Source organism: Chiroxiphia lanceolata, chromosome 2 (assembly GCF_009829145.1).
Source record: "Chiroxiphia lanceolata isolate bChiLan1 chromosome 2, bChiLan1.pri, whole genome shotgun sequence".
NCBI lineage: Eukaryota > Metazoa > Chordata > Aves > Passeriformes > Pipridae > Chiroxiphia > Chiroxiphia lanceolata.
In genome coordinates this window covers 56,148,731-56,174,775 of record NC_045638.1, presented here as the reverse complement: position 1 = coordinate 56,174,775, position 26,045 = coordinate 56,148,731, and the positions used below count along the sequence as shown (strand labels likewise).

Here is a 26,045-nt window from a genome sequence, read left to right as displayed (position 1 = left end):
AAAGGCAGCCCAGGGGTACCTTATTACACTCTACAACTACCTGTAGCAAGGTGGGCATTGGCCTCTTCTCCCAAGTAACAAGAGATAGGACAAGAGGAAATGACCCCTACTTGTACCAGTGAAGGTTTTGATTGGATGCTAGGAAAAATTTCAACACAGAAAGGGTTGTCAAGCATTCAAACAGATTGCCCTGGGAAGTAATGGAATCACCATGCCTGCAAGTATTTAAAAGATGTGTGTATGTGGCACTTAGGGACATAGTTTAGTGGTGGACTTGGCAGTGCTCAGTTAACAGTTGAACTATCAAACTTTAGAATGTAGTTTTTCCTCTATTTAAGATTCACCTGGATTATATGAAACTTCTAATATGAAAAAATATGGTTGGAAGAACTTACATCCCATGTTTTATTAGGAATTGGGGAATGCACAATTTTCATGGTGCTAATAAACCCTTTTACTGCTACTATATTAAACTGCTGAGCAGTTGATGATACTATGTTGGGTCAGTACTTTGTAAATGAAACTATGGATTACAAAACTGTACTGGCAGTACAAAGAGATTATGAAAAAAAGGAAGAGATTCTTAAAACTAGGAGTTGATTGAGCTAGGGAAGTAAAATATACAAACTAGGAGACTTCTTACATGATACAAAAATGGTTAAACAGAGTATGCAATCAGAAATTTGCTCAAGCAAGAGTTGTCAGAGATGTCCAGGTAGTTTAGAATAATAGATGAAAGTGCATTTCAGTCTGGATGAGGATTTTTCAACATTCAGACATCTGAAAAGTAGCCTGATTTTTTTTTTTTTGCTTTTAAACAAAATAACAGCCTTCTGCTCATTTTATTTGAGCATTTAACACTGTTGTAAAGCAGTTGATTTACTTGGCATTTAATGTCAGCTATCCTTAAATTTTGTCACTGATGTGGCTGAAATTTCAAGCAAGTTAAAATTTTGCAACAGTAACCCTGCTGATGTTCTAAGTAGCTCTTGCTTCCTGCTTGCCTTTTTCATGATGTGTGCGAACACTAAATTAGCCATGATTATTTTCTAAATTATCATCAGATTTTCCAAGCAGTTTGTGAGGTAAACTCATCTTTTCTTCATCTGTTTGACCTTTATTTATTGCAAAAATGGGAGACTCCATGGTTCTCTCTGCTGGAGAAGCTGCCAATTCTTCCAGAGATTCCTCCAGCTCATGTCTGAGTTCATCTTCAGAATCTTCAAAATTTCTGCAGAGTAAAACAAAATAATTATATTAAGTAAATATAACTTTGTTACAAACCTTTCTCCTTTCAAGGTCTTTTAGATTTTTTTAAAACACTTCATAAAGAATATACATGCAACACATGTAATATGAACTGTTTCTTTTCTCCTCGTGAGATTATTTACCTGTATTTATAAAGCAAGACAAAGGAGCTGCAAAGCCATTAATAATTAATCTTTTTGCATAATGTAATTTTTAATGACAGCATTGGCTGTGGCATATTAAATTACAGAATTAAAAGTTAAATTAGCAGACTCTGTAAGTAAGCTTTTTCATTTATGAATTTAAAATAACAAAAAAAAAAAAAAGCTTTAGGCAATGCAAGCTGCCATTTCATGAAAACTGTTCAGTTGTGTGGATTTTTCTTCTGATGTGCTTGACTTACGTGTCTTCATCATCTGATCTTGGCTCAAGTCTGCCTTCATCAACAGCAAGAGCAGAGTATGTTTCTGAATCATCTTTCTTGTTTTCTTTTGGAGGCAACAGAGCTAATTTCCCTTCTGGAAAGGAAGAGAAACTTTCCTTCAGTTGTGTAATAAAAAACTGTAAAAGTGTGTAAAGTAATAGCAAATTAGTAAATGCTTGAATTGTTTTGTTGTTGTTCAAATCACAACAATGTAAATGCCATGCTTCTGTTGATCATGTTTTAGTCAGTGGTTTGTAACTTCTGGTTCATGGAACCTAGTGTGTTTGTAGACCATAAGCAAGGGACTATTAAAGTTAAGAAAGGCAATCTGATGTTATTAGGTTTAAGTTCCCAATATAGGGATCTCTATTTTCAGTGGAAAACTTAAGGGACTAGTGTTTGGGAAAGTCTGAAAAGTACTACTTGGGTGTAGCTATGGTTACCTAAAAATGCTTCCTTCCAAAGACTGAAGGGCGAACCTAACCTAAAGGTGTGAGAACGCCTGCCAATCATAGAAGAAATAATACAATAAAGATGGACGTGCAGAATTTACAGTAAAAAAACATCCTACCTATTTCTTCTTCAAGACACATAAAGGAATCATTAGACAGCTCTGCTTCTGCTAAGATGTTCAGGAGAGTCTCTGGTGGTGTTTGTTTCCACTGCTTCCTGCTTTCTGGGACGTCTTCAGGAAGAATAGCAACTAAAAGCATGCCAGATCATGTGAACATTCAGGTATGGATGAGTTTAGTCTGGCTGAATTTTAGAAGCTCACTACTCTCACTGAAAGCCAAAACTTTCTTACCAAGTTCATCTTCAGCCATAGTAGGACATAGAGATGTGACATCAGCATCAGCTAAAAAATTCAGTAGTGTCTGAGGGGCTCCAGCTTGCCAATGTTTCCTGGGTTTTTTTGTATCATCTATGTCATTAGACTCTTAAGGGTAAGAAAAAGAGGAGGCAAAGTTATTTCATTTTTTTTAAGTAGATTTCAATGTGATTATAATAGCATGTGACATAGAGAGCTCATCAGATAAACTTGCTATAGCCTGGAGTTACTGAATTTACCTAACTCCTACGTAATTTTCATTACGCTTGAGTATTAATACTCAGCATTGCATTTCCCCAAGAAATACCTGTTTGGTATCCAGACAGCTCTTCCAAAGCTCTGTCCATATGATTTTCATGAACTTCCATCAATTTCTCCTTAAGATTCTCACCATCCACAAAACTTGAAGTCTCACTGAGTTTATCTAGTATCTGCAAAAAGCAATAGGTTACTCTGGAACCAGAACACAAATATGGTACAATAACTAATCACTCCTCATTTTACTGTGTTTGCCAGACAACTTCATATATGCACAGGAAAATTGTGTAACAAAAAGTGAAGCAGCAGAACTCAAAAGTCTCCTTGTGATTTGGGTATCAGAGGGCTGCATGGGGCTCTGTAGAGATGTGAAAAAAAAGAATGACAAAATAGTGCTTTATAAATTAAAAATATAGATACTAGAAATATCATATATTTTCTATGTTACCATTAGAAATATCTTTTTTATATTCAATATACTAATACAAAATTAATAGGTAGCTATTACATGATGATCAGCCACAAATGTCATTCTAATAAATGAAATCACATAAATGTTGTCTGTAGTCTCTCTCCTACTTTTTATAAATAACAGATGGTTCATATCAATGTTATTCTTGCTTTGTGATACAATACTAGTGAAAAGAAACAGAAATGTCCCAAAATAACTTACAAATCAAATTCAGCATTTGCAGACTAACTCAATTTTGAGATAATTTCTTCCTCTCAAACTCAGTTTATGAAATATAAATACCTGCAATCCTTCATCTTTAACCATGATTGACCCAGATATCACCCAATCTTCTTCTAAGCAATTATCCTCTTGAAGAAGTTCAGATATATGCAACATGTCAACAAATCCTCAATAGGAAGTTTATATATATGCTTATATATATACTGTTATAATGATAGCAAAGGTAGAGGATGATGGTAATGGAAACAAATCTTAGATTATGGAGCTGCCATGGTTTCAGATAACTAATGTAAATTCTTTGAATATAATTACAGTGTACCTCTGCTTCTTGAATGCTGTCTTCTTCAGGAACACAAACATCTAAATTAATTTCAAACTTTACTCCTCCCTAAAGAAAATTCACATGCCATTAATTTAGTTTATGAAATAAAAACATTTAATTAAAAGTACACAGTTTATATGGAACTACAAATTTGAAAATTATTCTTCTATTGAAAATAACATTTATTCAATAATATTTTCCTTCTATGTAACAAGATCAAAGTGGAACAAATTGGTCAAAAATAGACTTCCTTAAATATAGATTATTTTATTTTAGTGATATTTTGAAATGATTGCGTCCAGTTTTGATTTGAAGGAAGAGTGTCTTTGATGATAATTTCATTCACATCCTTGCATTACACAGACATGGTTCTAACAGCTGGTTCTCAACCAGTGCTAGAAGTTGAGCACTGTACTGCTTCCATGCAATATTTCACAAAAGACCTTTAGTCCACTTCACAATGATCTTATGGTCAGAAACCTTCCTGATATCTTATGTGCATTTCCACTCAATTCCTTTCTTTCTCCTTCTATAATTTAAAAAGCACTATAGAGAACAATCTTTTATAACAAATGTTTAAAAATTAGCAGCCTGACTTGACTTCACTTAAACTTTTAATAAACATGAGTTCCCATGCACTACTAATACACTTTGATATAAAAAGGAGTAGGTAGGGATTGATTACTACATAGGAATACCTAAACAGAGTCTCCCTCAAATGGTCAGAAAAGCTTATTTATTTTCTTAGTGATTGTCTCTTCTCATATAAACTTTTAACAAACTGTAGACCAGCACTCTCAATTGACTCTCAGATAACTTGATTTCCAGAGCTACTATAATAATACAGTAATTTGAAATGCACAGACATAAGAAGAAAATGGAAAAAGGAATAAAAATAAGGATGGATACCTTTCTGTTATGTTTTTTTTCTAAGATTTTTTGGTCTTGTTTATCCTGGACTCGGACTTGTTCGAAGTTTTCTTCCATGTCCTGGAAGGAAAGAAAAAAACCCCAGCTTAAAATACACTCTCTGTAACCAGAATATGTGTATACCCTGTAAAGAAAGAGACTTATTTAAGTAACAAATATAGTCATTGATTTGCTTGTATTTATATCTGTAAGAATATTCCATTCATTGCCAATTCTGACTTATCTGGCAAAAAGAAAAACAGAAAATTATGCATAAAGTGCAAACCTCTGATTTTTCAAAAAACTATGTTTGAAAGATACAGTACTGTGTCAAGAAATAAATAATACATCTTTTTTTTTTTTTTATGATCACATGCAAAATGACTCAGGGTCATTTCATTCTTGAAGACTTTGGAAGTTATGAAAATCAATATTTCAGTGGAAACCTATGCCTATAGAAAGTACAGTCATGTTTCATAGTATCTTGTTTTCTGGTAACATCTTAAATACATTTAATGACTCCTTTTAATATTCTTATGTCTTCTGTTAGGACAGTCAGATAAAAGCAAAGTAAATAATAGTACACAGCTCCTTCAGTGCTCTGCGGTGATTAGCGTATGTCTTCAACCTCAGGCAAAACCACAACAGATCTTACTTTATAAAAAATCTACGCAGTTTCTCCAGTAGATGGAAAGCCCAGAAAATAAGGTGACATCAAGCAGGTCCAAAATCTAATGTTTCTTTTTCATTATCATGCATTTCCCCTTAAATCTCTTGGAATATAATTTCTCCCCTAACATGACTCTAGGTGCCCACTTCATCTCCTCAAGTGGTATAAATTCATTTTAGTAAAAGTCAGATCCAGTATCACTGAAGAGGATCCTTTGGCAGGTTTGGCTGAAGTTCCAGCTGCAATAAGGTAGTAATGTCTGTCACTGGCTAATGTGTTCTAGCATAAAAAAGAAAAAAAAGTAAATATGACTGCCTGTATGTTTGAGCTTTGTTACCTGGAGTATTTGGGCTCTAAATCTGAATTCTTTTATATGGCTGTGGTATTCTTCACGAATTTTCTGCAGCTGTTTCAGGTACTCCTATTAAAGAACAGTACAGTAGAATACATATGTGTTACAAATACATAAAAAAATAACAGTAGCTAAACAAAATATTCTATCAAATTGTGTATATACAAGAAAAAAAGGGATCGGTGTGCCCTTTATTGACAATTTTATAGAATGCTTGATACTTTCTGTTAGAGGACATTTTAGGGTTAAAACACTTCCAGACTTTAACCTTTAAGCTTTCCAGACTCTTTCATGCTTTTCTATAGAATTTTGTCTAAACTAGCTAAAAATAACCCAAGGACTGTCTGAGTACAGATGCAAAGGTTGCAATCCAAATATAGAGGACTAGAAATTATGAAGACAAAAAATTATGTAATATTTGTTGTATGGCAATTTGCTACCCATAACAAAACAAACTCTGGTAATCTTTTCTTGAAGTACCTTCAACATTCCTATACTGTGAAGCAAAAACTTCAAATTTGGCCAAAATATAATTTTTCTGTTAAGGACACCTCTGTTATTGTTTAAATGAGAGTCTACCCCAGTTTGCCTACATTACAAATGGACAAATCTGTAAAATATTTTTTTTTTCATATTTAGTACAGACTTTGTGGAACTAAACAGCAACAGTTTCTGGAGAATGTGTAAATGATGAGTATGTTCTAAAGTCTGATCATTATGCAAAAGTTAATATATTCATATTTATTCTGACATTTTTTAATAAACCAAAGACAGAAAGATTAAATTTATTTACATATGCTCACATAAGAAAGAAGTGTCAGTTTGTTTTCTCTGTCGCCCAAAAGCAAAACTACAAAAGTATGTTGTTTCTCTAAAAAAAGATGGGAAAAGAATCAATGATGGAAAAGAGAATCTGATGAAAAAGAATAAATTAATATGCAAAGATTACTACTATTAAGGAGTGTAAGAAGACAGCTTTAAGCAGCTAAGGAAGAGATGACATTTACCTGTTCTTTCATTTCATTCTTTCTAGATATGTCCTGCTGATGGTTTTTCAGATCCTCTTCCTTTATTTTCTGCTGCTGTATTTGGTCATGACATGGGTCAGCAGAAGATGGTCGCAGCCCCTGTGAATGTACAAATAAATCCCAGATAAAAGGAATTGTCATTTAGAATCCTCTCCTTCAGTGCTCACTCAGTGCACTCTCCCTGTTCCACTGAAGAACACAGTAAGGCAAGTGTACATTTTTAGAGGAAAAATGTAGAATTTTACATTGTTACAGTTTCGTATTAGAAAATAAAAGCTCAAGATGAGCATTGCAGAGCAGAGCAGGGAATTTGTTAGAGCAAAACCTTCTACCTGTCAGAGTTAGTTTTATATTAAAAAGACATCAGTTCATCTTTGGATTTTCATTCACCTCCTTTTACAGATTTCATTCTGTGATTCAGTATTTACTTACCAGCTGTTTTTCCGCTTTAATCTTGTACTGTTGAGCTTCAAAACGCCTTTGAAGAAATTCTGCAGTCCTGAGAGAAGAAAGTGATGTTCAAATTTTATTTCACAGACTCTGCTATCTTCTGCACAAGTAATTCTCTCTATGTTCTATCACATATGACGAACAGAGCTCTCTTTGTACTGCATGAATATATAAATATGCATAAAATACATGTGAATACGGCGCAACAGTAAAATGAAACATATACTCTTCAGGCATGCCCCTTCCTATTACTTCAGTTATATTAGCCTTCTGAAGAGTGCAGCAAAGTCCTTCACCACCTTTTATTCGTTAAATGGCATATCAAAGTGTTAATGAAAATAAAACTGATTTCCATGATCCCCAAAATGAGTGAAAATTATCAGAATGGAGGTTGTATATTCAGCCACCCTTTTATTGTCTTTCTCCCCTGTGCCTAATTCTATCAGTCTAACTGTATTTGTGTAGTTTCTAAACTTTTACTTTGTTTTTTGATATAATCATCAGTCACTTGTAAGTTCCCTGTTTTCTATTCAAATTTTCTTGTGCCACAGGGAGCCAAACTGAATTGACTTTGTCCTTAAATAAGGCACCAGAAACTCAGGTCAGAAAAGATGTTCTAAAACTGACGATCCCTAACTAAAACATTCTAAACACTGTCGACATTGAATGAAAGTTAATGATCCAGTCAACCTTAAAGGAAAGCTTTGAAAGTAGGCTGTATAAAAAGTCCCTCCTCAAGGCTTTCAAAGTTCATCCACACCTAAAATGGCCAGTCACAGAATGGACAGGCAACCTCCTAAGTAATGAAAAGCTTGTATCTCTACTTTGTAAGAGAAAGACTTTGAAGTAAACAATCTGCTGGAGAAAGGGTCTTTATATTTGAAACAGAAATATAAGCTCTGCAGGAAAAAAAAATAATAACTTTCATGGCCTGCCTCTCACTCCTGTTCCCTCCAGTGCAGAACGTTTAATCTTTATATGGTTCTGATCCTCGTGTGAAGGAATGACAGTGTTTATGCTTGATCTGATCAGAAAGTCTACAAAAATCCTGTGTTTTGCTTTTTGTCGAATAAAAAATTGGGCTGTGATTCAGGACACATTTGACAATGAAATGTCAAACACCAAGACAAGACATTCAGAAGGAATTTCTGGACAAACAGGAACAGGAATTGTATTGTTGTGTAACAAACTTAGGTAAAAAAGAAAAATCAAAGACGAAGCAGAGAAGGAAGTCTACTAAATGAGCTATGTCCAGTGTTACCTACTCAGGAAGGCTGATAAGTCAGGATATGCATGACAGTTCACCACTTATAAATGGAGTGAAAATTACCAGTCGGGGGGTGGCGGTGGAGGTGCAGCTTGTCCTTTCAGTTTACAGTATTCTTCAGCTCTTTGGCTGATATGAGAAAGGTCATCATGTGCATTAGCTTTCCTCTGTAAGTTGTCAAGCTTCTCATAGTAATGACCATAATGGCCACATACTCTGATACTTTCTGGCCTTTCTGCCATATTAAATCTGGAGGTCTGCGGCTTAAAATACAGTAAATTATGTTAATTTACCTGTTTTCATTTGTAACAGTACAAGTTTGAATTCAATTCCTGTCCTCCCCAGTCTGAGCTGCATGGTAATATAGGCTGTCTACAGCACAGTTACTGTAAGTTTTCCAAATCCTTTCACATATAACCCAGAAACTCCCTAACTCCTAAGAGTTTATGTAATCTTACCATTGCCTTTTCCTTTTTCCCTGTTCCATCAGCTCCTCCCATTTTGCAGCAGCCCAAATCATTGTGCAAGTCAATCAGCATGGGCTTTGTACTCTGTATACTCTGTAGTATCATTGTCCTAGAGTCAGTTCATTGTTCTGAAGCCTAAAGTGCTGAATTATTTCCAAGAGAGTCTCTTTTCGACATGTGGTAGCCAGGGAAACCTGGAATGTAGTTTTGGGCAGTATATGCATTGATTGCTGCTTTCAGAGGAGCACTGTGCTACTTCATTTCACATCTGTTTGATTATGTGCCTGCGGGAGTTTGGCTTTCATTTCTCCAAGTCCTTACTGTGATGAAACATCCCTGTATTTCTCCTTTGCTACAAGACTGTCGTTTCCATTTCTTATAAGGATAATGGAGAGAAGACCATTATCTATCTGCCACTGCATGATATAAGTGTGGTCAGACATCCACAATTTTTTCCATGGTGGGACACTATATAGTGCATGAGAAAAACGCTGAATTTTGCTTACTTTCTTACATAAATGTAAAAGCATCTAAGTATCTGTTCCATAGATGGTAAATACTTTAACTATTCCTCCCTGTTTTCCTTCTTAGAAACACTGAGAATAGGCTTACGTACCTATAGTATAGTCCAGATTACAGTAAAATATAAATTCATATCTGTATAAGAAGAAAATTTTCAACTGTCAGTAAAGTTGCCAAGGAAGAGGTAACCTCAAAAAGTGTTTATTGTGTTCCTCATTGAAAGAAGTTTTACAGTATGGTATCCAGAAGTATGGCGATCCCAAGCAACAGGGAGAACAAATCAAGCCATCTAAATGAATGTCAGAGTATCACGAACTGAGACTAGTGAAGCAGGTACCAGGAAGTCATGCTTGACCAACTCAGTAACATTCTAGAGTCAAATGACTGGCTTGATAGCCAAGGGGAAGGCAGTGGATACTTCCTAGAGGCAATTGCCTTCAGGGAAGCTTTTGACACTGTCTGCATAAGGTCCTCATAGAGAAGCTGATAAAGTATGGTCTAGATGGATAGGCAGTGAAACTTATTGAAAACCAGCTGAATGCCCATGTCAGGAGGGTGGTGATCAAGGTATGAAGCCCAGTTGAAGGCCAGTAATCAGCAGTACACCCCAGAGGTGGGTCCAATCCCATCCAACATATTCACTATCGATTTGGATTATGGGGGTATTGGGGCAGAGTGCACCTTCAGCAAGTTTGCTTCTAACACCAAACTGGGAGTGGCTGATACACCAGAGGGTTGTGCTACCGCCCAGACAGACCACAACTGGCTAGAGAAATAGGATGACAGAAACTTCATGGAGTTCAACAATGGAAATTGGTAAGTCCTACACTATGCACCAGTACATGCTTGGGGGCCACCCAGCTGGGAAGCAGCTTGGCAGAAAAGAACCTGGGAGGCCTGGTGGACACCAATTGGACCACGAGCTAAGAATGTGCCCCTGCTACAAAGAAGGTGAATGATATCCTGGCTTGTATTAGACAAAGTATTCCCAGCAGGTCAAGGGAGGTGACCTCTCTCTTGTACTCAGCACTGGAGAGGCCACACCTGGAGTGCTGTGTCCAATTCTTAGCTCTTTGGTAAAAGAGAGACAGGGACATATTAGAAGTCCAATGAAGGGTCACAAAGACGATTAAGGGACTGGAGTATTTCTCCTGTGAAGAAAGGCTGAAAGGCTAGGACCCTTAAGCCTGGAGAAGGTTCAGGTGAGATCTTACCAAAGTTTATAGATACCTGAAGGGAGGGTGCAAAGAGGATGGAGCCAAGGTCTTTCCACTGGTACCCAGAGACAGAAACAGAGGCAATGGGCACAAACTGCAACACAGGAGGTTCTCTCTGAACATTCAGAAAACACTTCTTCATTGTGAGGAATGACTGAGCACTGGCACAGGTTGCCCAGAGAGGTTGTGGAATCTCCATCTTTGTTGAAATTCAAAAGCTGTCTGGATGTGGTCCTGTACAACTAGATCTGGATGACCCTGCTTGAGCAGGGGTATAGACAAGGTGATGTCCAGAAGTGGTTCTGTGAATCCTGAAGCAATGCATTCAAAGGTATGACACTATGCAAGTACCCCTGCAATCCTCAAACTTTTTGCTTCATGTAGATGTCGAAAGAATGTGGGGACATTCCCAGTGCAGGTCAAAACACTGTGAATGAAATTCTGCCTTTGATTACAGCAGTGCACAGTGAAAAGAAACTTAACCTTTCTAACTTAATCCATCTCTGGATTCGCGTTCGATATGCACAAATGTAACTATGAGGAAAACTAAATCCTATATTCTGCACAGGGCCAGTATTATCCATAGGTAGCATAAGTGATTGCGTGATGGACGCAATCCTGGGAACTCTATGTTCCCTACTGTCAGTTAAGCTACCATAACTACAACGTGCAGATCTGGGAGCTCCCAGATCCTAAAAGTGCTTTGCTTATGTTCGCCATCATCCAAGGCAGTACTACATGTTCCTGAAGATAAAGATAAAAGTGTGAAGCGATTCCAAGTAAGAGGCTGGACAAAGCATACAGCTGATATCCTGCCTGCACAAAGAAGGAGGTGGAAAACAAGTGAGAGACACAAGTGGTTGTGAAAAAGTGGGGCTTGGATTTGGGAGAAGGCTGTCAGTAATAAGTATCTGAGACAAGTGCAGTGAGCACTAGTGGTTTTGCCCAAGAATGGGCTCTCAGAAGGATGGAAGGAATAGGATCAGTGTATTTGCTTCTACAAAAAAATTGCAATCACAGATATTACTTGCCTTTGTGCACACATAAATGCATAGCACGTCCAACTCCTTTTGTTACAAAGGACCATACCAAAGCAGACTATATTCAGTGTTTCCTACTTAGGCTTTCAAAAACACCTCTTTTGAGGCTTTAGGAGCAATGAACTGTCTCTACTGACTTAGAGTAGGCACTGAGCTAAATTTAATACATCTTAATGAAGCCATTTAAAGGCTAAGAGCAGGCATTTGCCTTCTGAAGATGATTATATATTATAGGAATGTGGAGGCACAGTACCTGAAAAATGAGCTGTTGCCTTCTTGAAGGGGGTTTCCATTCATTTCTTCTAAATAATTCTTGTTTCTTGACATGCATCACCATTCCAGATTCCAGAGAGACTTGGTCCTGAACTCTTGTTTTTTGAAGTTTATATGCTTTTTAACAGTAAGAGATTAAAGTTACATTCTGTGCTCTCTACATGATTAATGATCATGTGGTTTCAAACCATAGCAAGGTGTCTACACCTAACGGTGACAGGTTGGGCCAACAAACACTCCTTACATCCTTTCATCATCATCACCACCATCACCATACTTCACACCTCCTAGGCATTCTGCTTTCCATTCTTAGAATGACATGCTTTTGAAAACATGATTGACATTCACATAAAGTGGATCTTACTGATTAGTTTTGCAAAGCACAATGAATAAAAGGGAGACCTCTATGAGCTAGAGTGCTGATTTCATGCTAGTACCAAGAACAAAAACAGGAGATCTGATTCATAGGCTCAGTTTTCATTGGAGGTTAGGTCTACCTTCTTAGGCATTCCCTTCCTAAACCTAGCCCTCAGTACCCCAAAAATCACTAGGTAACTTGGGAAGTTTGAAAAGGGCTGAAAAGCAAAAAATCTACATCATGAGTTCCCTGTGTAGGAGAATACAAGTACATACCATTCCTCTTTGGTCAGTCAGTATTTTGCAAGTATCTTAGTTGCAATAAAAAAAGTGGTGTCCTTTCTAGGATTAAGTAGTTTCTAAGTGAGTTTAAAATCTTTCCTGAGTATTGACTGTGAGAGAATCATGTCTCAGAGATAAAATATATGAGAAGTATGAGCATATGACTATAGATATTTTTTTAAACACTTAAGTTATTTAGGTGTTCGGGTGTTTCTGTCCAAATTGCATTAGTCCTGTAGGCAGATAAATTTCATTGAAAGTCATTTCCAAAACAGCATAGGTTCCTACAGTACTGAAGAACATTTTCTGGGGAGGAAAAAAAAGCCCATAGCATAGTTAAGTAATTACATAGGTTTATTTTCACAAATTTGTTTAAAACACCTTAATACTTCTAAAGATAAATTGAAGGAATAATCGTGATATACCAAAGAATATGGAATTAGGAAAATGTTACACTACCAGAAGCATGCCACATGTTCAACAGTTCATGCAGACTTACCATTTAGTCTCATTCATGTTTTCTAAGAAAGGGAATACATAATCTGTTCTATCAATGAATACTAAATCCAATATTGTTCATCGTCTCTTGCAATTTAATATAATTAATAATACTTTATAAAATACTTTTTTATTATTTTGTAAAATACCACGGAGCATGTTTTGCAAGATTGTTGGGGTTTTTTTCACATAGCTTGGCAAAATTAAGTAAGGTTGTTTTTCATGTGATGGACCTAAATTGCATCTAAGACCAAAGGCTCTCAGTTTTGTAAATTCTGTTCTTAAAAGAACTAAGACTGTTTTCTATGGCAGCTTTTCTGGCTGAATGTTGCTGATGAGCTGGTCTTCTCCTGAAATGAGCTGTCTTTTCTTGAACAGGAGAGCAATGCACTGTCTGGGTGAACGGTTCTGCTGTTGCATTTCTCTCCTCTACTTATTTTTAACTTTGTGTGAAAACCTTGTATCCAAATGTGCAGTAAAGATTGCCGGAGAAAGTTACAGCCATCACTTGTATCATAACTAACAAATGTTACTGTAGAACAGTATTATTGTCATTACCTTGTATCCGCCTGGCTCCAGATTGTGGCGCTGAAGGTCTTTTCTTATGTATCACAGTGTGACTGAGATCTTCCTGTGTCATCTATCAGAAAAAAGGTATCTGATAGAACTGTTTATAATACTTTGATACATATTTTCTCTCAGCAAGCAGCAGTACAGGCACTTACCTCAGGGGGCAAGTACTTGAGAACGAGTTTCTGCAAGAAGGGCTTCCTTAGGATAGAACTGATGGATGGTCGATCTCTTGGCGATATTTTAAACAACTGGGAAATTAATATCCTCAGATCATAGGAATAGCTGGGAGACACTGGGTGAAAACGTCCTCTGCAAATCTTCAGCACCAGCTCGTGCAAACTATTGCCTTCAAACTTAATCAATGAAAACAATAAAAAGAGGACAGTAAGTACTGCTGATTGGCAATGATGAACTAGACACCCCAACTTGAAAAAAGGTACTTGCTGATACAATCAGAGAATCAGATTGTCTAGTTCCAATCTCTGCCATGGGCAGGGACACCTTCCACTAGACCAGCTTGCTCAAAGTCCCATCCAGCCTGACCTTGAACACTTCAGGGATGGGGCACCCACAACTTCTCTAAGCGACCTGTTCCAGTGTCTCACCACCCTCACAGTAAACAATTTCTTCCTAATATCTAAATTTACCCTCTTTCTCTTTAAAGCTATTTGCCCTTGTCCTGTCAGTAAATGGCCTTGTAAAAAGTCCCTTCCCACCTCCTTTAGGTACTGGAAGGCTGCTCTAAGTCTCCCCAGAGCCTTCTCTTCTCCAGGCTGAACAGCCTCAACTCTCTCAGTCTGTCTTCATAGGAAAGATGTCCCAGCCTTCTGATCATACTCGTGGGTCTCCTCTGGACTCATTCCAAAAGGTCCACATCCTCCTTATGTTGGGGGTTCCAGAGCTGGATGCAGTACTCCAGGCGGGGTCTAACAAGAGTGGAGTAGAGGGGGAGAACTCCTGTGCTATGCAATCCCTTCACAAATTCTTTCTTACTAACCACAGCTTGCTGCAGAAAATTAATATAACCACTTTGATTGTATTTTCTGGTAATGTTCTGCCTGTTTCAGCTGCACAACTGTAGCAGCCAGCATGAGAAACAAGAAGCAAAAGGCCTGAGAAAAGTCTAAGATGATCTTGTTTTGTTTTCTTTAGGCTGCGATTTACTGCCCAGAAACAAGCTCAGTTATTCTGTTTGCATTCTTGCCATATGTGGGTGTAAAAAGGAGTTACCTAGAGCTCCAGGTTTTGTGTGTGTGGTGTGTCTGTAAGTGATAGGCTGGCCTGCGAGAGTGATGGATGTGTGGCTTGCAGCTGTGCTGTCTTGGTTTGCTTAACCATTCCCAGCTAAAAGTGGATGATATAAAAACACAGAAGCAATTTTTCCAGAATGAAACAATTTATTTTGCCAAAAGTTGTTCACAGAGACCTGCCTACATTTTGTCTTCACATTGTTCACCTTCAAAACTTCACACAACAGCTTCTCAAGAACAAAGACACAATCCTAATTTTTTAACAACTGATGCCAATCAGATAAATAAGTCCCCTCAGTTCACTAGATCTCTTAAAAGGCCAGCATCAATACAATTTCTAGGGGCTTAGACAGGCAAAAATAATTTTGAAAGCAAATTCTTCCTAAAATTACCATTTTATTTATGTGGCTATTTTGAAGGTGGTGTGACCAAAAATTGCCTTAGCTTCACTTGCATTTCCCGTCTACATCTGCATTGAGTCCCTGCCTTCACACTGAAAAAGTGGGCAGCATTACAGAATAAAACATCTAATATTTATACAAAGTAACACTAATGTTTTCTCACTTTGTGAAATCTGAAATTTTCCTTAGCAGTATCCCCCTTGCTCTTAGCTCAGCACAACTGCTCTCCCTATCAGCGCTGCTCTACCTTCTCCCAAATGCAAGCTCAGCAAAAGATCAACTTCCGATGGGCCCAGGAAACTGATGCTTTTTCTCATCAAGAATTGCCAAGATTAGTTTCTGCTGTGTTCCCTTCTTCACATAATACTCACAATCTGAGGATTGTCTGAGGCTTAGATCAGGGTGAGGACAACACAAAACCTTTAGGAAAATACTTCTGAGGACTCAAGCTGCTTTCAGGAGAAATGTGAGTTTCAAATTCTTTAGTAAGTATAGATTGGTATTTTCAAATATAAATGAGTAAAATTATATGGCTAAGTCTAACCTTGAAGTCTGGCTTTAATTCTTTCCACTATTCATCTGCCTTTTGAAAAGGTTAAGACTTTTTAAAGAGTAAATATATGTTCAAAGTGCATACACACATGCATATATGTAAGTTACAGGAATACAGCATAATACATTTTATTATGCACAAAACAGATACAATATGAAAAAATAAACACTGGCAGTCATTTTTTAAAGATCAATAAATAAGCTGAAAATACTTCTATTAGCTGACTATCAATACTATTATCACTACAGTTTTTCCAAGCTGTCCACTATATTTTTAAATAATATGATAATGATCTGATCATACAGTACTTACAGGATGCTTTAGTGTACATAGCTCATAAAGCACACAGCCAAGAGACCAAATATCTCTGTGAATAAAAAGTAATTAAAGTTTCAGTGAAAAGTCTATAACATTTTCATACATGAAATCAGTACCTCTTCTCAACTGTCAAATTGATTATTATTGCATTTTTTTTCTCAATATGCATGGGAAAGAACAGCTAGAAATTTCTTTTTAGTTGTGGCATCAATGTTTCTATGATATCTAACTAGGTATTATAACTGTAATTGGAAAAAGAACATGACAAAAGAATGTCTGCTTAATATTTCTAGCAGCATGAAGGACAAAGCTGACTTAATAGTTAAGGAGACAACAAGGGAGTAAGTACACTTGTGTGAATACCATGCCAGAGCTGAGATGTTAGTCTGGGCTCCAGAGCATTTGGTGTTCATCACATCCCCCACACAGAACGGGGTCTAGCCCACTCAGCTCCTGACTTCATAGTGCTTCTCATCTGGTAGTTTGTGTTAAGCCTGAGTGAGCCTTTGCAATTCTCAGACCTATATGTATTTTCTGGAGGAAGCTGCTGCAAATTTCCAAAACAGGTAACCTAGCAGCTTTCATTTTAGTGTATTCTTATAAATGATAAATGAGTGTATCAAAAATTCATAAACTTGGAACTGGAAAGATTCACTGGTAATCACATGTTGGAAATGAGAGAAATGTAGTATTTGATGGAGAAGCAGATAAAGCTAAGGGGAAAAGAAATCTGTTTTACATTTACCAGCACTACTAACAAGAAGTATTAGAAGAGGGCTAAAAGTACAAGTAATTTTATAAAAACAAAAAATATAATTAGGTTAAGCCTGTAGATTAATCATGGCAAAGTCATGATGACATTCTGGACGCTGTGAGTCAAAATACTACTGACATTGTTGTATAGTATAACATAGTTGTTATCTACAATGATGCACCTAATTATTGTACACAAATAATATAAAACTTCACAACAGGTGACACGTGAATTTCCTAGTGCCCTGCACAAATACTGATTTAAACCACGGTATTACTAAAATGAATTCTTTCATGCCTGCACACCCTCATGAACAAGCATATGAAGGAAAGACAGAGACTTACGTTTTGTTGTTATATGGTCGATTTTCACAGATCTCAGGTGACAGGTAATAGGGGGTCCCTACACATGTGTGGGCAAACTCCATAGTGCTAATGAAACATAATGAACAAAAAGGAGCACTTACACAATGAAAACATTTACAAGAAATTTAACTAGAGACTTCTCTGTCCCAGGTTAAAAGCCTGTGGGGTACATTATTTCTGCTCTCCAAATAATTGAATAAAGGAACACCCCATGAAAAACTACAATATTTCCCAGTTCTGTGTAAAAATGACCTGCTATTCTAATAGTGTTTGTACTTCAATGGAAAGTGCAAGCATTCCATGTCCTTATCTTAACTCATGAGCCTTTTATTATATTTTCTCTCTTCTCTCCAGTCGAGGAGGGGAGTGACACCAGACCTGGTGTCAACTCGTCACAGAAACTTAATTTGCTAGTTACATGAGGAAAACTACTATCAAGCTCTAATTGTATGGTTCTGTAAGGCTACTAAATAATTTTTAAATGTCTGTACTTGGATATTCAAATTCTGAGGTTTACTTCCTATCTGCTATGTACTATTCTGCCATGTAGGTGCAATCCTTAAAGCAATTATCTCCAGAATACTTGTGAAGGCAGGCACTTTCTGCACAACTAGTTTACATGCTGAGAGTAGGTCTGGGCTCCACAAAGGAACACACCACAAAGGTATGAGAGCTGGTAGAGACTGCGGCTAGAACAGTGAGATGGCACATCCCTGGAGATGAGCAGGCTTCGATCAAGGTACAAACCAAACATGCTTAATCCAGTGTACTCCAACTCTTCAGCAAGAATTCCTAGCTCTGATGCACCACTGAACTTGCAAGGTTATGTAGGCCCAAATCCAAAGCCAAGCTGATGGGGCCTTAACAGAAATTCCATGGGCTGTATGCCCATGTGAAGAATGCACACGAGTACCTAATATATGTAACATGGTTTAAGTACATCTGAAGAGAAGAATCAAAATATCTATGTTGGATAAAGTTCTTGGTTCTCATTATTGATGTTGTATAGACAGAAATGTGGCTAAACTTACACTGACTTAATCTAGGGTTAGGAAAAATTTTTAACAAGTGAGGTGCAGCAGGTAAACTACAAAGCAACTGAGAAAAACTGACAGTAGAAGGACAAACTGAAAAATGATCAACAGATGAAATTACTTTTCCATGCAATACCTTGTTAAATTGTGGACCTTCTTTGCCACAATATCCTCCCAAAGATAAATCAAGCACAAAAAGAGATCAAATTTAAGCATTTTCCTCTTGTTAGCATGATCCCTGGTATGTTTTGGCCACACCTGGCCACTACATAGGATAGGCCAACCTTGTCCATAAGGCCGCTCTTGTTGGGAGAACAGAGATTATCCATTCAGATGCAAGCCATGCCATGCCTTGCTCTCAGGCCCAGAAGGTGGTTCTGGGTGTTTTTTAAAAATCGGTATAGGCTCAGTTTTGGAGGAAACACAAAGAAAATCTGTACAAACTCTCTTCTTACACTCTTTCTTTAGTTTTTAATGCTCTTCATTTTGGTTAAACGAAGCAACAGAAGTTATTATCAACAGCTGCACAAGCAGGAACTGTACCTCCAGAATCTCTTTATGTCAGTTCCACAGAGAATAGGGAAAGACTGTGGCTTCTCCTATACCTAACAGAAGTCCAGTTACTAGGCTAGACACATCTGTGGTTCCATGCAGGATGGCATGTTTTAGGACAACAGGTTAAAAAAAGCAGTGTCAGACCACTTGTATCTCAGAGCTCTTGAACAAGACAATCCACAAACAATTTGCACATTCAGGTTGCATTTTGAACATTCACAAACAGTCCTGTTTGGTGTAGGTCACAGACTAATTAAAAACGGTGCTTACCTGTTCAACTGTCTTGCTATGCCAAAGTCCCCAAGCTTTGCTACCCTTCCATTATTGCTAAGAAAAATGTTCTGCAAATAAAAACAAAACTGGTGTGTGAAAATGAAACATGGGTTTTTAAGCACATTTTTCATGGGACAAAATAACCCCCTCTCCAGTACCAGTTTTATTACCTGTGCTTTAATATCTCTGTGTAAAATCTTCTTGTCATGAATATGCTTCAGACCCAAGGAGATCTGCACAAACCAACTGAGAATCTGCAGGGAAAGTTAAAGGAAACAGATACCTATGAATTTGTGTGACTCTAATGTCCAATGAGGTATTTTACTAAAATATATAAAATAAAGACTACAACAAAATCTAAAATATGTAAACCACATGCAACGTAAAATAGTAAAAAAAGTATTTTTAAAATGAATGCCATAGACTTTCCCTTTCCAATTCATTCTATTACAAAACTAAATGGTTAGATACCTGCTCCACTTTCCTTATCCCCATCCAGTTTTCACTGACTGTGACAGGATATTTGAACGATGGCTGAAAAATCATGCCGAAGGACAGTAAGAATACTAGACCTTTATTTAGAAATGAGGGATTTCAAATAACAACTAAGACAGTATTGGAAAGTGTCAATCCTCAGTGATGGAAATCATACCACTCAATTATAATACTTGTAGTACTACTAAATGTAGTCCAGGAAAAAAAAAGGTGATGGTCTAAAATGTGGTGAGAGAAGGGAGCTATGAAGAAACTTGCATAATAAGTAAGCACACAGGTTTATCCTTTATCCTTGACCCAATACAGCTTTTAAACACATATTTAGCTTCAAATATATGTGTTTTCTTGAATAACAGCCTTTGTACTTAATCCAGAAACAAAAGTACATTGTGCTTTTATGTGTCTCTGTTTAGGAAAATTCACGGATGTGAAAGGCTTTGATTCAAGTAATAATCTTCCATTTATTAATGCTTCATATTAAGTAGATGATTTCCTGAATAGGGCTGGTGCCACAAATTATACTTTCTTAGGCATACATTTGAAAATATAAAGATATTTTAATAATGTTATGTTAAACTGGGTAATTTGCTTTCTTTTCTTGATTGGCAGTTATATCTTTAGTTTCTATAATCCATTCTTTTGTCTGTATTTCCTTTTCCTTTCTTTCAATATGTGTTATTCTGTGTCATTGTCAAGGGATTTGTGTGTGTTGGCTCTTTCGTGTTTTCATGATCTGTTGGTTTGTCCTCTCTTTATTTTCTTTCATGTTCTCTCTAGTATGACTCCCAATAGGATCTTAAAATTCTTTATTACTGAACCTATAATTCGCTTTCAACTGAATTCTACAATAAGGAGTTCCTCTTTTCCTACTAATGCAAAAAGAAAAGTCACAATACTTTTTTTTCCTTCAGTTCTATGCTTTAGAGTATATTTCCACTAACAGGTTGGATACTATCTGTCTGGTTTCTAAGCAAGATTTTACTGTACCTGCAAAAGATTATGCATGATTAAATAATCACACAGTTCAGTATACTAATTCCTTACATAAGACAAAATTTCCTTCAGAAGCTAAGAGTCAGCAAAAAAATAAAGGAATAATAAGGTATAGTGGGAAATCCTATTTCTGTGAATTGCAATACTTATCATACTGACCTATTTACAAAATAAAATATACGTGAACATGATTCAAAACTAGCCAGACATCTGGGCTTGTTTCCCTGTGCTGGTTTAACAATTTAAATGGCATCAGAGAAATTTGACCCAAATTAAATGAGAGATTTACTGTGGACTTCAGTGTAAAGCAAGATATGCCTTGACGGCCAGTAGCATCAACAAATTAAGAATTTGTATGCAATATATACACCCTAATTCGAAAACAGTATTTAAAAGAAAGTCTTTATGGCTTAATAGGTATACTACCAATATAATAAAATCTACATCTATGATGGAAGGAGCAGTGGGAGAAAGGGGGGATAAAAAATGTCCTCATACTGCTAATGAATTAATTTCAGATCTTAAGGCAGTGTTAAAAGCAAACTCTTACACTCCTACTAAAATTACCAAAGTTTCTTTAAAAGTTCAATAATTTTAACAGGCCAGAAAAGAAACAGTAGCTAGTACTGGATAAATCAAACCACATGTTTTACATATTATGTCAATTCCTCTAATGATAACTTCTTTCACCTGGTCCTCGTCAAACAGCACTCCATGCTGCATATTTATCCGCTTCATTAAATCTCCACCATCACAGTATTCCATCATAATATATAGCTTGTTTTTTTCTGAAAGGAAAAGTATGATTTTTTCCTTTATTCCTTTATTTATTCATTACACAGCAATAAATCATAGTTATTTTATATGATCTTTCTCTCAAAAGGTAGTAGTTAAACTCTACTTACTCTATTTCAAAGAAAAACTGAAAAAAATGGATATTTCCAAGTGAAACCTAAGGCAAAACTAAGACATGAAAATATATTTAAATGAAGATTCACCAAAACATTAAATACATGACAAAACCCTCAAGAGACCCCACTGATAGAAAGAGAGATGTCCTTACAGGAATACTTAGCAGAATGCTTCATAGTTGAGGTCTTTTTCCCAAAAAAGGTTAGTACAGCATTATGAGCTTGATATTGGATCATTGAAAAGACTGTGCTATAGCAGGGTCTGAAATAACCAATGTTGGTTTTACATTCCAGATGATAAAAGATATTTTCAGGTTTACTAATAGCTTGCATTACTATTTAATGGTCTTTTTCTGTGCTTGCCTGTTTTGTCTGTGTGTGTATTTATATCTATACATATGTATGTATATTAGTATATATGTGTATATGTATATAGGATGTATGTATCATATTCATATAATGTCATACGTATATGATGTGGATAAACAAAATATGAGGAACATAAGGTTGATCTGATTAAATGATCATTCTATTTCTTGCCTATTTGATCAGCCTTTTGTCCTACTTGATCAGTCTATTCCTTGCTGTACTCAAAAGCTCTCTTCTTCTATTGAAACACCTAGAGAGTTTCATTAAACTCTGGACTCCTATAAGAGATCGAGACTTAAGTTTAACTTATGTAGTACAGGCACCACAGGGTCTGCGATTCATGCCACAGTACCCACTCACACACATGAAGAGGGCAACTGATGACTGAATTTGATGCCCAGTGTCCACTTCTAGGACTTGGGACTTATTAGCACTTCTAAGTAAGGGCTTAGAGACAGGGCTAAGGTTGGTCAATATTAACAGTAGGTTTTCTGCCTTCCACTCCTTTAATCACAAGTAAAACACAAGAGTTAAAAGTAAACCTTGCAATGAAGCATAGAAGGTTACAATATTTGCATGCTTCATCTTGGCCAGAAGAATGACTTCTTTCTGAGAGGCTTCTTTTTCTTTCACAGGCATCTACAAAGAATTAAGAAACTATATGCTAGCAATGATATATTTAACTCTTTTCAGAAATTTTTACATTATTATAAAACTATTCCCATAAATACAAAAATACTGTGTACCAAGGTGATACAGAAATATAAAATATGATCTATATATAATGTAAAATATACATTATGCTTGGAAATATATTAGAACATTACTGAAGTCAAACCAAATTATGAGATTTTACAAACAAGCAAATGTATACCTTAAACCTTTTTACACAAATGCTATTGGTAAGGTAGCTGACAAGTAGAGTTAAACTCTAATGTTAAAGTTTCCTTAAGTATTTGAAGTACATGGGTCTTGATGATTCTCTATTCCTACTATGGAGGATCATGAAAGAATAAAGCAAAAAGGGAAAAAAGGCCTTCCTTTTAGCAGTGTTACAGGTTCTTGCAATATTTTGGGCAAACTCTTTGCCCTGTTACATTAAATGAACACTTCTATTTGGTTCATTGTGATCACATTTTCATCAATACTACTTCTTAAAAAATAATTTATCTGAGTATCTATCCATCAAAATATTTTCTTGTATTTATAAAAAGGAACTTATCCTCATTCTTAGCAAATATTTTTGAAATGCAATCCTCAAAGATTCAAAAATAATAAAGTGAATAAAACACATCCTACCATATAAAAAACTTTAGGACTTCAAAGTAGTAAATATCTGTATCCAGTTCCTGATTTTTGAACAAGTGGGATCCACAGTAATATTTCATTAGCTGCCATTTTTCTATTTTGTGAACATCAAAATCTAAGACTTGAAATGCATGGGGTTTATTGGTCAAGAGAACAGAGAGAAACTGGTTTTGCATTTAGCTGTCATTACTAGCATATCAGTTTTTCTGGGTTTGAACCTGGAAGTTATACAGCTCTTTCATTCTTCTACTATAATTCTGAATACATTAAAAATTCACTAATGTGGCCTAGAACAACAAAAGGCTGGTCAGAAGCATGTAAGCACTCATTGAAATTGACTGTTAAAACCCAGGGATTTTAATTGCCTTTCTGGAACTAGATATAGCTGTGTTCCTCTGATACCTGAGCAAGTGGCCCTAAGCTGCCTCTGTAGTCAACAGGAAGAGAGAGAGCAGTTTTATGGCCCGATGCAGCTCTTTCCTAAACAGAGGTCTAAAACACACATAATCAACAGCTTCCTAAAAGTACCTATTTCTCTTGTTCTCCTGGAAAGGGAGTCTAGCCAAGCAGCTCAGATGCTGATAACAACTGAATCGAAATTTAAAATTAGATGAGATGAATCAAACTGCCATAAACACAAATGAGAAATTGGAAAGGCACCATTGTGAATTACTTATGTCTGAAAATAAGCATGTGGGAAAAAAGGAAATTAAAAAGCTTAGAGAAATGTATCACAAAATTGTCATTTGTTATTTCAGTGCCAATATTTTCATTGTAGTTGAATCAACAAATATAAGATTTGCATTAGTCAGTGTTACACAAGTAGGTAAAGTTTTGAAAAGAACAAAACTGCAGTAAAAAGTAAGGAATATTGAAATACATATTTTGTTTATGCTTGTAAAATACTAAATTAGCTAAGACTACAGTCTTTGAAAAGTTTAGCTCTATATAATTGAGATGGAACTATAAAGGAGATAAAAAAATAACCCAAGTTCATATCCTAGCTAAATGCAAGTAGCATAATCCAGTAAATATAAATCACAGGTTTTTTGTTTTACCTTAGTTAAATTGATCTCTTTGATAACACACGGCTCATTATCCATTTTTCCTTTTGCCAAGAATATTTTGCCAAAAGATCCTTCTCCAATTTTTTTAATTATTTCATAATTATCCATGATGTCTTCAACTTAAAACAGTGGCTAAAATAAAAAGTGCCCAAATTAGTATTGTATGTAGTCAGTGCTGCAACATCTGAGGTGGTGCTATTGAAAGAGATACTACCTTTTAAGACTGCCATTTTTATAATTTTTTATTATGTTTTATCACATTTTTCTTACTGCTGCTGCTTCTCCCTACAAATATCATCCCCTGGAATTATGCAAATTATTGCAGATCTGAACTTTCAATAAGCAGCAAATTTATGGATGTCTTATAAAGAAAATCCTACACCCTAAAGTTAATACATGAGAAGGCAGTAGACACTACTATGTAAGATTAAGATATAATTTCGGAAAGTGTGACTCATTATCTCTCGAAGTTAACAATATTATGGAATTGTTCTTTTAATGGAAAAAATAGCTTTAATCTATTTCATGTTGATTTAGTTTATACTAATGCGATCTAATATTAGCAAAGAAGTGAAAAGCCACTGCATTTTGCAGGAGATCACGGCCAAGTGCAGTCGGACATTAGCAGTCATCTGGAAACATCTGTCAGGAACAGCAATGTCACTGGGTACCTTGCAATGGTTCCATAAGCATACTTCCACACATAAATACGAGCAAACACTACAAAATTGTTTTTACTAGTTGACCTGAGTTTTAGCAAGGGAGATTTGTTCAGATACCAGACATTGCCTGCCAGGCAGGCCAAGGAAGCCCTGCAACAGGCTCCCTTGGGAGCCCGCATGGGCTGCATCACTGGCAGTCGCCAAAAACCACTCTGGCAGTGCAAGTGGGGCGACCTTCGGGCATTTATAATTTCGACGTTTGGGTAAAAGCCAGCTCCCGTGTGCAGTCACAAGTGAGACGCGGCCACTCGGGACAGATGAGCCTCTCATCCCGGCGCGCCGAGCTGCCCCCGGGCAGGGGTGCGCTGCCCACTAGGCTCAGCCCCGCATCCACAGGCGACACCCCCGCCCCCCGGGGAGGGCAGCTTCGTGGCCGGGGCGCTGGGGAGGGGAGGGCAGCAGGACCTACACCGACTCGCGGGTGGTGGTCTACAGCCCTGCTCGGGGCCGGGGCAGAGGCAGCGCGGGTGCCGCGGGGAGAGGATGCCGCCAGCATTCCCGCCGCGGCACCGCTCTCCACCGCCCTTCCCGCCCCGGCTGTCCTGCCGTCCCCATGGCGACGGGACGCGCCGGCAGACAGCTCTTGCCAGTGCCTCCCTGCCCTGCAGACCTGCTCGGCCCAGCCCGGCCCGGCCCGGCCCGGCCGGCCCCAGCCTCGGCAGCCGCCGTGGGCGCCGCTGGAGTCGCGGTACCTCAATGTGCTCAACCGCCGCCGGAATTCACCAAAATTCACCGCACGGCCGGGAGGAGAGGAGGAGGAGGAGGAGCCGGCCCCGCCTCCGCGGCCCCGCCTCCGCGGCCCCGCCTCCGCGCCCCCGCCGGAGGTGTGGCGTTTGCAGCGTCCTTCAACAGCAACAGGAGCAACAGGAGTCATTATTTCCCTCACGCAAACCGCTCTCTCCGCCTACGACAAGAGACTTTTGATTTGAGTGGTCGGTAACAGGAGTGGCCCGAAAGCAAATCTCGACTGCCTCAAGTTGTTGAATCCTTGGTGGAA

At 37.3% G+C, this 26,045-nt stretch overlaps 1 protein-coding gene across 4 annotated transcripts; it reads right to left on the bottom strand.

Moving 5' to 3' along the window:
• Positions 1-391: 391 nt before the first annotated feature.
• On the bottom strand, positions 392-25,791 carry NEK5 (NIMA related kinase 5). Of its 4 annotated transcripts, none has more exons than XM_032680924.1 (22): positions 25,741-25,791; positions 24,318-24,458; positions 22,494-22,590; positions 21,362-21,459; positions 19,354-19,437; positions 19,181-19,251; positions 17,301-17,387; positions 16,197-16,251; positions 13,833-14,033; positions 13,666-13,747; positions 11,951-12,087; positions 8,515-8,714; positions 7,167-7,233; positions 6,714-6,833; positions 5,692-5,775; positions 4,685-4,765; positions 3,773-3,841; positions 2,809-2,932; positions 2,471-2,609; positions 2,244-2,374; positions 1,652-1,766; positions 392-1,231 (listed from the first exon to the last, which is right to left on the bottom strand). In XM_032680924.1, the coding sequence occupies exons 2-22, from the start codon at positions 24,432-24,434 to the stop codon at positions 1,033-1,035; spliced, it is 2,358 nt and encodes a 785-aa protein (XP_032536815.1). In that variant the 5' UTR covers positions 24,435-24,458; positions 25,741-25,791; the 3' UTR covers positions 392-1,032. The 4 variants fall into 4 exon arrangements, with proteins under 4 accessions (XP_032536815.1, XP_032536817.1, XP_032536816.1 ...); XM_032680926.1 differs by having other exon boundaries at positions 8,515-8,708; XM_032680925.1 differs by lacking the exon at positions 25,741-25,791 and adding an exon at positions 25,458-25,573.
• Between the last annotated feature and the right edge of the window lie 254 nt (positions 25,792-26,045).

Bases quoted from the DNA above. Each gene is read 5' to 3' on its own strand.
- NEK5 (XM_032680924.1), bottom strand. From the start codon at position 24,434: ATGGATAATTATGAAATAATTAAAAAAATTGGAGAAGGATCTTTTGGC. The intron at 16,252-17,300 runs GTAAGTCTCTGT...TTTTATTCACAG, and splicing joins CGACCATATAACAACAAAAC to AGATATTTGGTCTCTTGGCT. The intron at 2,375-2,470 runs AGTTTTGGCTTT...CATGCTTTTAGT, and splicing joins GAAGATGAACTTGGTAAGAA to TGCTATTCTTCCTGAAGACG.